At 56.2% G+C, this 13,193-nt stretch overlaps 1 protein-coding gene across 1 annotated transcript in view; it reads left to right on the plus strand.

The window, feature by feature from the left end:
- ZSWIM9 (zinc finger SWIM-type containing 9) overlaps positions 1 to 13,193 on the plus strand; it is a 25,431-nt gene that overhangs the window by 4,742 nt on the left and 7,496 nt on the right. Inside the window, exons 3-4 of the mRNA XM_040457935.1 lie at positions 3,646 to 3,958; positions 12,938 to 13,190. Coding sequence (XP_040313869.1) covers positions 3,646 to 3,958; positions 12,938 to 13,190 — 566 coding nt within the window. The remainder of the gene's footprint in view (positions 1 to 3,645; positions 3,959 to 12,937; positions 13,191 to 13,193) is intronic.

Raw genomic sequence — 13,193 nt, forward strand, 5'->3', positions numbered from 1 at the left:
GGGGGGGGGGGGGGGGGGCTTGTTCTCGGGGCTGAAACACTCAGGCCACAAGACGCCAGACCAGAGAGTTTCACAAAAAGCCCGTGAGTTATCCAGGGGGAAACGTGTCGGGTTAAGAGCCCCACGAACTGGCCGTTTTGGTCAATCAAAGATGACCGCACGTCGGAAACTTCCTTCAGTCCCTCCCGACAGCACTGTGGTGGCTGGACATTTTTGTGTCTTGTGTATAATGACTTGTGTGCTTACAGGTTTTCCAAACTTGTGTTATTTTTGTTACTTTAAATAAGGCAAAGCGTCTCACGCGTCTTTGGCAGACTTTTACACTGTAGCAGGCTCCCTGGGTTTTGACCTCCTGCGCAGAGAAGGAAAGGAACGTGTCGAGGGTCCCCTTCTGGTTTAACGGAGACAGTTCTGAAATATTTACCCTGGCTGCTGAGGAGCCTCACCCTTCTCAGGGGCCACTTGGAAACAATCTGGGAGCGTTTTAGGGAGCGCGCCTGGCATTTAACTGCTTGGGAGTCAGGCTTCGTAATGACTCGCCAAGCCCTGGACAGCCTGTGTCACCGGGGTCGACAGACTACAAGGCCCTTGGCCAGGTGCACCCTGCAGCTCTTTTTCATAAATAAAGTTTTATTGGAACCCAGCCAGGCCCATGCATTTACATGGGCTCTATGGCCGTGTTCGCCAAATAGAGGATATTTACTGTCTGGCCTTTTGCAGAAAAGGCACGGCCAGTCCCTGGTCTGCAAACATAAAAACCCCCTGCCAAAAATGCTGCTAGCGTCCCTCATGGAGAAACACGGAGCCTCCTTTCCAAAAGCAGATGTCAGTTTTAAGTATTATCGTCAGGGAAATACACCCTGATTGTCCCCCCACCCCCCCTCCCCAGCCCCGCCATTTCTCTTTCATTCTTTACAATGCTGGTTGTACCCCCTAAATCAATTTCAGCTACGGGGCCAGGCCCTGCAGTCTGAGAACCATTGTCCTAGACAGACAGGCTCTTTTCACACACAGACGGGTGAGAGAGTTGGGTGTCATCAAAGCGTTGTTTGTAAGAAGAGAGAACTAGAGACGAACTAGAATTACAACTAGAGGGGCGCCTGGCCGGTCAGTTGGAGCGTGCGACTCTCGATCTCGGGGTTGTGAGTTCGAGCCCCATGTTGGGTGTAGAGCTTATATGAAAATAAAAATCAAACAAACAAAACACCCCAACGCAGAGCTGGAAGAATTGTGAGTGGAATGTGGGGCAGCCCAAGGATACAGTGTTGAAAAACTGATGGGTGGAAAAGCACCGAGAAAGCAAGTTGCAAAAGTATATGTAGAATGTGATGCTCAGGCTAGTTTCCTGTTGCTGCCGTGACAAATGATCACAAGCTGGAGGGTCTTAAAACAATGCAAATCTGTGATTTTACAGCTCCGAGGGGGCGCAAGTCCAGCACGGGACTCCCGGGGCTAAAAAATCAAGGTGTCCGCAGAGCTGGATGTTCCAGGGGAGAATCTGCTGCGTCCTCTCTCCAGCTTCTAGATGCACTTGTGTTCCTAGGCTTGGAGCCTCTTCTGGGTTTGCCACTCCTCCAGCAGAGAAACATCTCTCCCGCTCTCTCTCTCTCTCTCTGATTTGCCTCTCTTGCTTCTCTCTTCCCCTTACAAAGACCCTTGTCAGTACACAGAACCCACCTGGATAAGCCAGGATCACGTCCCCATTGCAAGACCCTTAATTACATCACACGTTTAAAAAAGCACACGCAGCGTATGTATGCACCTCAGTGAATTTCCCGGAAATAAGATGCATATGTAACCAGTACCCAGAACAAGGGAATACACGCGTCCAGTGCCAAGAACCCCCTCACACTCCCCCCCCCCCCTTAGGGTTAACCACTCGAGGTCGTGACCTCTCTCTGATCGCTCCACGGCAGTCTGGCTTTCCTCTTGAAATTTCTTTTTTTTTTTGTTTTTTTAAGTTTATTTTTGAGACAGAGAGAGACAAAGCATGAACGGGGGAGGGTCAGAGAGAGAGGGAGACACAGAATCTGAAACAGGCTCCAGGCTCTGAGCGGTCAGCCCAGAGCCTGACGCGGGGCTCGAACTCCCGGACCGCGAGATCATGACCTGAGCCGAAGTCGGACGCTTAACCGACTGAGCCACCCAGGCGCCCCTCTTTTTTTTTTTTTTTTTAATGTTTACTTTTTGAAAGAGAGAGAGAGAGAGACTGAGAGAAAGAGAGACAAGGAGCGGGGAAGGGGCAGAGAGAGAGGGAGACCGAGGATCTGAAGCAGGCTCCCCTCTAATAGCAGAAAGCCTGAGGTGGGGCTCGAACTCACGAACCTAAGAGATCACGCCCTGAGCCGAAATCAAGAGTCGCACGCCTACCCACCTGAGCCACCCAGGCGCCCCTGAACTCGCGATAAACGGGACGCGTGGTGCTTTATCACCCTTCACGTCAGGCTTCCTTCGCTCGGCGGGTTGGGGAGATGATCCACGTTGCCGTGGACGGTAACGATTTGGTCCCTCTTACTGTCGGTTAGTGCTGCGTTTGAGGAATATATCCCTGCTTACTTCCCCACGCTTGAGTGGAAATCCTGGGTCCCGGAGGGGCACATCCGTGATCAGCGTTAGCAGATCGTGTCACGCAGTGTCCCACAAGTGACTTGGGTTTTACGCGCCCGTGGTCTAGAAGTACGAATCGGGCCTGCCCCGCCTCCTGGCCCACGTTTATTTCGTCCTTCTGACAGCGCGTAGTGGCATGTCCTTGGGGGTTGCTGTTTGCATTCCCTCGATGCCTGGTGAGCTTGAGCGCCTCGTCACGTAGACAAAGTTTCCGAACCTAAGAACCTACCTCCTGCTGCTTACGGGTAGCTAAAAACATAGGCAGGAAGGCAAAATACCCACTTTGGGAGGTGGCTACTTTGGGGGGCAGAGGAGGGAGGGGTCCTTTTTGGGGGAGGGCAGGTGCACAGGGGCCCTGCACTCGCGATGTTGTTACTGCTAAATGGGAAATGGCAGTGTTTTCTTTCTTAAGATTGAGATAAAGATGATAAGCTGAATCGCTCTCGAGGTGCCGTGGTAGGTAAAGAGCCGCGGCAAACCCTGAGCGCACGGGAAGCCAAGTGCTTTCCACACATCAACTCTTTCAACCCTGACAACAAGCCTAGGAGAAAGGCACCATGCGTATTCTCTCCCTTTCAACTCAGGAGGAAACTGAGGCACAGAGGCTGGAAGCCACTCGCCCCAGGTCACACGACCGTTGGAATCGTGAGGCCCTCTCTCTTCTCTGTGCTGGAAACAATTCTTAATTTTAGAAAACAGTCAGGGGCGCCTGGGCGGCTCCGGGGGGGGGGGGGGGGTGAAGTGTCCGACTCTTGATTTCGGCTCAGGTCATGATCTCAGGGCTGTGAGATCCAGCCGGAGCCCAGCGTGGGGCTCTGCGCTGAGTGTGGAACCTGCTTAAGATTCTCGCCTTCTGCCCCTCCCCCATTTGCGCGCGCACGCGCGCGCTCTCTGTCTCTCTCTCGCGCTCTCAAAAAATAAATTGGAAAAAAAAAGTATATAAAATGAAAATTTAAAAAAGGAGACAGAGAGACAGACAGAGAAGGAGGACAAGGGCAGAGGGTGATGTGACGGCGGCGGTGGTCGTTCCTCCCGCAGGCCCCCCCAGCCCGGCTGCCCGGCCTTCATCATCGTCAAGCTGAGCCCGCTGCGGGACCGCCTCGTGGTGACAGAGTGCCAGCTGACCCACTCGCACCCGGCCTGCCCGCTCGAGTTCGCCTACTACTTCCGCCCGGGCCACCTGCTGGCCAACGCCTGCCTGCCCGTGCGCACCACCAACAAGATCTCCAAGCAGTTCGTGGCCCCCGCCGACGTGCACCGCCTGCTCTCCTACTGCAAGGGCCGCGACCACGGCGTCCTGGACGCCCTGCACGTGCTCGAGGGGCTCTTCCGCACCGACCCCGAGGCCAAGGTGGGGTCTCGGGAGAGGCAGCCGGGGGCGGGGGACAGCCACGCCGGAGCCTCGCGGGTCATTCATTCATCCATCCGCCCACTCCTCCATTCGCTCCTTTCATCCATTCCTGCGCGCCGGTCATTCGCCAGGTGCTTATTGCTAGGTGCTGGGGAGGCCGCCGCCTGCAAGACGCGTGGTCCCCGGCGGCGGGGACCTGGCCCGCCAGCGAGGCGCTGGGCCAGAAGAGCTCCCTGCCCCCACGGAAATGCGGGGGCGCGGGATTCTCCACTGCCCGGAACGGTAGCCCCTGGCCACGCGTGGCTGTTGGGCCAGTAGGACCGAGGAACCGAGCTTTTAAGTTTCGTTTCTTTTTAACTAATCGCGATTGAAATAGCCGCGCCTGGCCCTGGGGCTGCCTTGCAGAGGAACGGGCTAGAATTCCCTCGCCTCGCGTCCTGAGTCGCACCCAAAGGTGATCAGATGTCGGTAGGGTTGGGGCTAGGAAGAAGACGAGTCGGAAGGGCAGGAAGTGCCCTTTAAAAGACATTTTGCAAACCTGGACGACACGCGTAGAAAACGCACAGACGCGAAGCCCGTAGTCTGACGAATGCCCGCAGGGTGGAAACATCCAGATCAAGGCTCGGAAGGGAGGGGGCTTCCTCACCGAAGGTGACGGAGGGAGGTGACAGAGTGAGGAGTAGGGTCGGGGAGCATCAGGCGAGGACATGGAGAGGGACGGTTAGTTGGAAGGGCGCCGTTTTAGTTTGAGGGGTCACCGAAGGTCTCTCTAAGGAAATGCTGGCGAAACAGGGGAGACAACGGAGGCAGGGGACCCCCCCCTCCCCCACTCGATCTGCAGAGGCAGGGGAGTTCCGGGCAGAAGGAACAGCCCGTGTAAAGGTTCAGAGGCTGGAGCGCGCGAGCTGTTTGTCCAAGAGAAATGTTTCTGCTGCTTTCAGAGCTGGGGTGGATGTGAACGAAGGGGGTGAGGGGGGGTGGGGGGAGGACGTACTGCCCCCGACTGTTCTTCTCTCTTGCGCAGGGAAGAGGTCCCAAGTCAGGGCACCTGGGTGGCTCAGTCAGTTAAGCGTCTGGCTCTTGATCTCGGCTTTGATCCTAAGCTCACGAGCCAAGCCGTGATGATCAAGCCCCGCGATGGGGTCTACGCCAACCGTGCGGAGCCTGCTAGGGAGTCTCCCTCCCTCCCTCCCTCCCTCCTCCCCTCCCCTGCTTGCACTGGAGTGCGCACGGGCTCGCTCTACCCACACCTAATACTGGTGCTAACGTTAGTTAACATTTGTCAGGCACTGAACCATGGGCTAAGCACGACCCTAAGCGGCTGTACATTGAAAGCTCACCAGAGCGTGTGGAGGAAGGACCTCACCATTCTTCCCTCTGTTTCACAGACGAGGAAACTGAAGCACCGAGAGGGCAAGCGAGTGGCCCGAGGCCACACCGCTACCTAATGACGGAGCTGGGCTTCAGCCCTACACCGTCTGAGATGCGGGGATGTTCTCTTCGCTGCTCGGCTACTCCCCAGTTTGGAAATGAGGCTCGGGCCCCCTCCCATCGGTTCTAGCCTCCGGAGAGTTGAGGGTCGCGCCCAAGTCGGTTTGCTGCTCTGTCAGATGGGGCTTCGCACACACGCGCTCCCCACCCCACTGGTCTTTGCCGAGCTGTTCTGTCCTCCACGGTCCACCATCAAATAAATCAGCCTCGGCTGTCTTTTCTGGAAACACCTGTGCTGTGTAGGGCTGCCTCCATGAGAAGCAGCTTACTGACAGATGAAAGCCTTCAAGGTCAAGGGATTGTCCTTTTAACTTCCAGTTTGGAAGCTGCCATAGACCCCGGCTAAACCAGGGTCGGCTCCCGAGTCTGTGGTTTAGCCTTGACGCTTATTTGTTATTATTTTTTAAAAATTTATTGAGAGAGAGAGAGAGAGAGAGAGAGGGAGAGGACGAGCAGGGGAAGGGCAGAGAGAGTGGGGGACAGAGGATCTGAAGCGGGCTCCATGCAGACAGCAGAGAGCCCGATGCAGGGCTCAAACCCACGAACCACGAGATCGTGACCTGAGCCAAAACCAGGGGTCTGATGCTAACCCACTGAGCCACCCAGGCACCCCCACCTTAATACTTGTAAAAAAAATGAGGAAGATGTTCTGGAACACCAAGAGACAGACTAGTGAATGGGTTATTTTTTTTTTTTTTTTTTTTTAAGTCTTTCTTTTTTGAAAGTGAAGGGAGGAGGATGGGTAAAAGTCAGGCTGCCAGCTTCCAGGAACCAAACGGGGGAAGAGGGCTTTGGGATGCCCTGTCCCCCATCAGATGGCCCTGTGGTCCGCAAGGCCAGGGACCCTTTCTGTTCTACGCTCTTCGCAAAAGAAACCTCCAGCCACCTGGGGATGAGAGGCAACTTGACCTTGAGAGGTCTAACTGCTTCTTAAATGGCCACCAGTTTGTCTTTTTTGACCCCCCACCCTGCCTCGTGCTGCCAATTCCTTTTGAAGATGCTGCTGTCGGTCCTCAGCATTTTCCAGTTGCTGGTTCAGGAATCACGAGGTTGGGGGTTTGGGCTTTATTTTGCGGGGAGTGGGGAGCGATCGGCTTGTCCATCTGTTTTCCAGCTTCCTGAGTTTGGTTCCTGCTGTTTCCTTTTCTGTAGCTCCTCCCAGCCAGCTCCTGTGGGAGGGATTACTTTTTTTGGTTTGTTTTCGTTTTGTTTGTCTGTTGGAGGGATTGCTTTGCAAAGCCAAATGCCTGGGACCCCCTGAGTGGCCGTGGCCCGCTGGTCTGGGCCGTGGTCTGGGGAGCGGACCGGACAAGAGTAGTGTGCCCAAAAGCCATTGCCACGGTTCGTGGGCAAGACTTCCGTAGCCGCTTCATCCGGGGAGGTGCTAAGACCTTTTATGATCTGCCCCAAGGCAGCGATGATGGGCTGAGGTGTTCCGTCACATCTCCATTACCTCATTTCTGGCAGGCTCTAGGGTAACCAGCAGGCCAACTGGCTTTCTGGGCAGAGAGGGAGCTGGAACAGAAACGTGGCATCTTCTCTCACAGGTATGCCCTGCCTTCTGAGAAAGGTGAATGTTGATCTGAGTGTGCTACTTGTACGTACGCTAAAAGGTCAACCGGTACAGGCACAGTGGAGGACAACTGGACAATGTCTGTCCACACGACCGCGTTGGCCCCTGTCCCACGGGTGGGAATTTATGCTGCAAACGACTCTGGCAGCCGATCCGAACAGATCGCTCAGATACAGTTTTGAGGTTAACGACACCGCGAAGCAAGGTGCAAAACTGTGCGTAACGTGCTGTTTTGTGCGCGGCAGGGAGAGAATGAGTCTATATGGCTATGCTGGCTTGTGTTCACAGAAAGAAGCTCCAGAAGACACCCAGGAGGTGGAACAGGCGCAGGAACAGCGAGGGGGTTGGCGTGGGTGGAAAACCAGAGGAAGAAGGCTGTGGCTGTGTAGCTTCATGTGATTAGATTTCTGGACCCTGTGGACTTTTTTCTTTTTAAACTTCTTAATTTAATTTTATTTTTAGAGAGAGTGAATGTTTGAGAGAGGCAGAGAGTGAGAGACAGAGAGAGAGAGAGAGAGAGAGAGAGCGACAAGTGAAAATAGGCCAGGGTCCCAATGTACCATACCGACCTTGCCAGCTGTGGGACATCCCCTGTGGTGCAAACGGCTTGCTCCCCGGGGCCTCCGCGTGTTCACCCGTAGAACGGGGGTAACAGTGCACACACCCCTTCGTAGGACATGTGGATGTGTGCGTCCCTGCGACAACACTGCCCGGAAGCCAGGAGGCCCTGTACGTTCGGCCATTGAGCCATTATCTTTATTCCCTCAGGTCGGGAATAGTCTAGAGACCAGGGCCGTTCCGATCGTGTGACAAGGGGGCGCGCGCTCACACGGAGGAAGGGGGTGTGGGTGGCAGGTGTCGCGAGCCGCGGTTTCTGGGGTTCACGTCTGTGGAACCCACCGTCGACGGCGGCCGCATCCCTGTGCTACCTGTTTGTGTGTCTGAGATGACGCCCTGGCCGCACCTGAGTCCTCACGCCTGTCGGCCGCGCGCCCTTGAACCAGGCCCGTGGGATCGCTTTCGTGAAGGCCGAGGGGGTAGCGTGGGCAGGAACAGGGACTCGGGGCCCCAGCCGCCTTGGGTGCGAATTCCTGCTCTGCCGCTCACTGCCTGCGGGACCCCAGGCAAGCAGCGGGAGCTCTCTGTGCCTCAGTTTTACCATCTGGAAAATGGGGGTGGTAATAATCGCAGCTGTTTCACAGGACTGGTGTGAGCATCGGAGGAGGTGAGGCCTCGGCACAGAAAAACCCCCGTCCTGTGTGGTGCCGACGCGGGGGCTCGAACCCACGGACCGCGAGATCATGACCTGAGCTGAAGTCAGACGCCCAACCGACTGAACCACCCAGGTGCCCCTCACCTCCTCCTACTCTTAAGATGTCCTGATGGCCCCCCCCCCCCCCCCCGCTCAGTGCCCGCACTGGCACTTGGCACGTCAGATTTGTTCCGTAAATATTTGGTAGCGAATCTCATATTTGGGGGAAACTGAGGCACCCCCCACCTTTGGCAAAGGCCGCCACACACACACACCCCCCCTCCGCAGCGTCCCCCACACGTCTCCCTCGGCTCCTTGCTTTTTTTTCCCCAACAATTTCAGGGATCTGGACTTGGATCCCCAGCCCCGTTACCTGTTAACTCCGTGGCCCTGGGCAAGTCACTCCCCTCCCCCGGTGTAGTTGGGGACCCTAAGGCCGCCCTCAGTTGCCACGAGGACTCACAGAGCTCAGCAACGCTGTTACGCTCCCAGCTACAGCTTATTACAGCGAAAAGGACACAGATTAAGAATCGGCAAAGGGAAAAAGGCGCGTGGGGTGGAGGCGGGAGGACAGTGAGTTTCTATTTGTTCTCCTGGCGTTCGGCTCTGCCAGCAACATTGTGTTACGGGCTTGGAGTATTGCCAACCGAGGAGCCCCCCTCCCCGAGCCCCGGTCCAGAGATTTTGCTGGGGTTCGGCCACATAGACGCGCCTGACTGCCTGAGTGGCCGCCCTGGGTCTCCAGCCCCTCTGGAGGTCAGGATGATGCTGTGTGGCTCAGGCCCCCCCCATCATAAATCATTCCCGTCTTCGCATAGACTATCTAGAAGTGGTCCAAGGCGCCCAGACACTCTTATCCGGCAGGACGTTCTTATCTCCCGGCAGCTGGGCAAGAGCCAGACCTTTCTTTGGAATATGCTGAGCTCAGACAGCCCAGACGGGTTGAGGTGATCCTTCACTGCCTCGGTTGCCCTCTCTTCAATAGAAGGAAAATGATCGTCCCCTCTCAGCAGTGGCCCTCGCTCACTCGGAGGTCCCCGCACCAACCTCAGTCCCATCCGCCTTTCTCTTGAGCACGCTGTCCGTGCGCGGGGACCCATAAAAACAGCCGACACTCAGCACATACTGATCTGCGACCAGGCGCTGGTCTTCATGCTTCGTGCAAATGAGCCCACGTGATGGTGCACCCCACCTTGGCAGGCGTGAGCAGCGGAGGCCCAGAGAAGTTCAGACACTTGCCCTGAGCCACACAGCCGGTGCGGCAGCTCGCACAGCTGGTCAGAGGAAGCACCACAGCCTGGCTCCAGGGTCTGGGACGCTTAGCCGCCCTGGGTTCATTTATGCCCGTGTGCCGGGCCCACAGTAGACTCTCCATCAACGCCATTTGATGAACAAACAGGGGTGGAAGGAAAGCCTCCGTGCCCTCTTTAGAAACAAAACCCAGGATCAGAAATCTGAGTTTTCCCTTGAAGAATGGAGATCAGGTTCAAACTCGCCAAGTGCCTGCCTGCTCTGGGAAAGCCTCTTGGCGAATACATTTCGCTTTATTTACTTTTCTGTTACTCCTGACTCCGGAGGAGAGATGGACAAGAACTCAAGACTATAGAAACACATCACTCTTTTAAACCCGTTCCACTTAGGACAACTTTGTCTTTGCATTAATTTCTACACCAGCGCTGTCTGACAGGAATTTCTTTTTTTTTTTTTTTAAGTTTATTTTATTTAGTTTGAGAGAGAGAGAGTGAGTGAGTGAGTGCAGGGGAGGGGCAGAGAAAGAGAGGGAGAGAGAGAATCCCAAGCAGGCTCTGAGCTGTCAACGCGGAGCCCGACGCGGAAATCCAACTCATGAACCTGTGAGATCGTGACATGAGCCGAAATCAAGAGTCGGACGCTCAACTGACTGAGCCCCCTGGGCGCCCCTGACACAACTTTCTATGATGGTGCAAATGTCCTGCGGCATTCAGGAGAGCAGTCACTAGCCTCGTGTGCCTAAGGTGAAATATGTCTAGTGTGACTGATGAACTGAGTTTTTATAGGTTGTCAAATATTAATTCACTTAAATTCAAATAGTTACAGGTGGCTATACAGGTTGGACAGAGCGCAGTTCTAGATTGAAACATTTGCTGAGATAAATCGTCAAGCAATGATGTCAAAACTCAGGATAGGTTGAAAACAATCGTAGGGGGATAGTAACTAATCAGCTGTAAGATTACGACGCCTTTTCATACCATTTATTGAATTCGAACACTGGTTAAGATGCTGACTATAAGGCTTCTGGGTCGGGAAGACAAATTTTTTTTTTGTTCCCTTGGGACTCTACCAGACTTTTTTTTTTTTTTTTCAATTAGAGGATATTTTTTCCTTCCCCTTGAAAGCTAAGAACAATGCAGTGCTTTTTAACCACCTTGTACGAAGAGGTTGGATGATGGCAGAACAGTTTGTGGAGAGATCTGTGCTTAAGTTATTCAGATCCTGGCCTTGCGGCTGGGGGTTGGCACCGACAGGGACCTGCAGGACGAGGCTGACCGTCAACCCTCTGCCCCATTCAGTGGCTTTTGTGCGATGACGATGCCCAGAGTGACGAAGGCCGAGGAGGACAAGAGGGACCAGAAGATGAGGTCCAAGGGTCTGATCGCCCAGCCCACACTGTGGTGTGAACTCTGGGGGTGGGGGGGGGGGCGGGGAGGGGGGTTGGGGAGTCCCGGGGAAGGAAAAGCTTTCAAGCGGGCCGGGGGGGGGGGGTGATCTGATCTGAAGTTTTGAAAATGAAACAGAGATGGGGCAGGTTGGGGCGGGGATGGGGGGGTGGGGGTGGTCAATGAGCATCGAGTATGGCTTGGGGCTGCCCACCTCTGGAGGGCGCTGGAGATGTCCAAGGGGCCACGTTCCTGCAGAGGCAATCCAGTGGATGGATCTGGAGCCTGGAGATACAGAACTGAGAGTTATCAACTGAGAGATGATAAAAGCCTGGGTGACCAGAGGCGATCGCCTGGGCAGAGCCTAGAGACGGGAAAGCGCAGAGGAGAGGACAGGAGCTCAGCAACATTTAGAAGTGGGGAGTGGAAGAGGGGCGAGGCAAGCGAAGGAGACAGAACAGGAGACGCCTGGGAAGAAGGAGGACAGCCAGGAGTTTTCAGGGTGACAGAAGCCGAGAGAGATTCGTGTTCCAGAAAGGGGGGCAGCGTCGTCCCTGTCCTCTGAGTGCTGCGGTGAATCAAGTGACACAGAAACAATAGCGGGATTAGATCCGCATCAAGCCTTGGACACAAATGATCTCATTTTGGCCTCTCCACGACCCTATTCTATAGACATCGCCTCAGTTTTGCAGTCAAGGAAAGTGCGACTCAGCCCAGGGTCCCACACCAGTAAGAGCCGAAGCCAGGATGCAAGATTAGACTCTTCCCTGAACTCCAGAGACGTGGCCTGTGGATATCGCTGCACGCTTTGTGCCTTCGTCCCCCCGGGGAGGTAGCAAGCTGATGCCATGGGCGCCATTCAACGTATCAGGAATGCAAAACACAGCATCCCTCACCTCGTGGGGCTCCCATCTCCGGAAGGGTGAACGGGCAACAAGCAAGTCGAGATGGGACGTGCTTCGGGGTGATTAAGTGCCACGGCCAACGGTGGCTAGAGAGAGCCGGGGTACTTGCTAAGAAGGGAGGGCCGGAGCGGGCCTTTAGGAGGACACGGTTTTGGGGGCAGGGGCGATAATCGTAGCGACTGCGAACACTTGGAGAGCCCTTCCTATTTCTTGAGCGCCTATTGCCGAATGTATCATTTGTGCCAGGCGGTGTTCGAAATGCTTCCGTTCATTTCATCCTTCCCGTCGCGGGGAGTATCTCGTAACATTCTTCCAAGGCGGTGTTGGTCGGGGAAGTGACCGGGAGCCACACACAGCCAGGAAGTGGGGGCCCCAGGGTCTCAGCCTTGCGCGGGCTCTAGACCCCACGCTGGACCTGCCCCCCTGAGCACGAAGGAACGCGTCTGCAGTTCCCAGACGCGGAAATGGGGGGAACGACGAGGTTAAGAAGGAAACTGAGGCTCGGAGAGGTTACGTCACAAGGTTAGAAAGTGATGGGGCCGGGACTCAAAACCAGGCGATCTTTCTGCGCAGCCTACGGCTTTATTGCTAGATAGACCGGTGGCTCTCAACCCGGAGCGCGCGTGGGGATCCCCTGGAGGGCTTGTCAAACACGGATGGTGGGGCCCTCAGAGTTTCTGACTCAGCAGGTCTGGGGTGGGCCTAAGAATGTGCGTTTCGGTCAAGGTCCCAGCGGGCGCCGCTGCTCCCAGCCCTACACTTTGAGAACCTTCGCCCCAGCCTGCCTCTCAGCGCAGGAAGGAATGAATACCCAGCCCCGAGTAGGTACACTGAGGCTCAGAGAGGCCGGCCCGTGGGCAGAAACCCCACAGCTATTAGAGGGCGGTGCCGGACCTCGAGCCCGGGCAGGCCGCCTCCAGAGGTCGCGTTTTTACACCATCCCCCCCCCCCTGCACCGCCGCCTGCCGGTCGGAGGAAGAAATGCCTGCACGCGGGAATGAATGAATTCCCATTTCCCCGTCGGGGACACCGAGCTCCGGGGGCCGCCGGGCTCCCTGCCCCCCGCGCCCCCCCCCCGGGCGATCCCTGACCGCTTTCCCTGCCTCCCCGCCCCGCCCGCAGGTGAAGCTGGTGTTCGTGGAGGACCAGGCGGTGGTGGAGACCGTGTTCTTCCTGACGTCGCGCACCCGGGCGCTGCTGCGGCGCTTCCCGCGCATCCTCCTGGTGGACCGGCTGCCCGGGCTGCAGGGCGCGCTGGACCTGCTGGCGGTGCTGTGCGTGGACAGCGCGGGGCGCGCGCGCCAGGCCGCCTGCTGCGTGGCGCGCCCGGGCACGCCGAGCCTGCTGCGCTTCGCGCTGGCCTCGCTGCTGCAGAGCG

Source organism: Herpailurus yagouaroundi, unplaced genomic scaffold (assembly GCF_014898765.1).
Source record: "Herpailurus yagouaroundi ecotype Mexico unplaced genomic scaffold, PumYag 220, whole genome shotgun sequence".
NCBI classification, from domain to species: domain Eukaryota; kingdom Metazoa; phylum Chordata; class Mammalia; order Carnivora; family Felidae; genus Herpailurus; species Herpailurus yagouaroundi.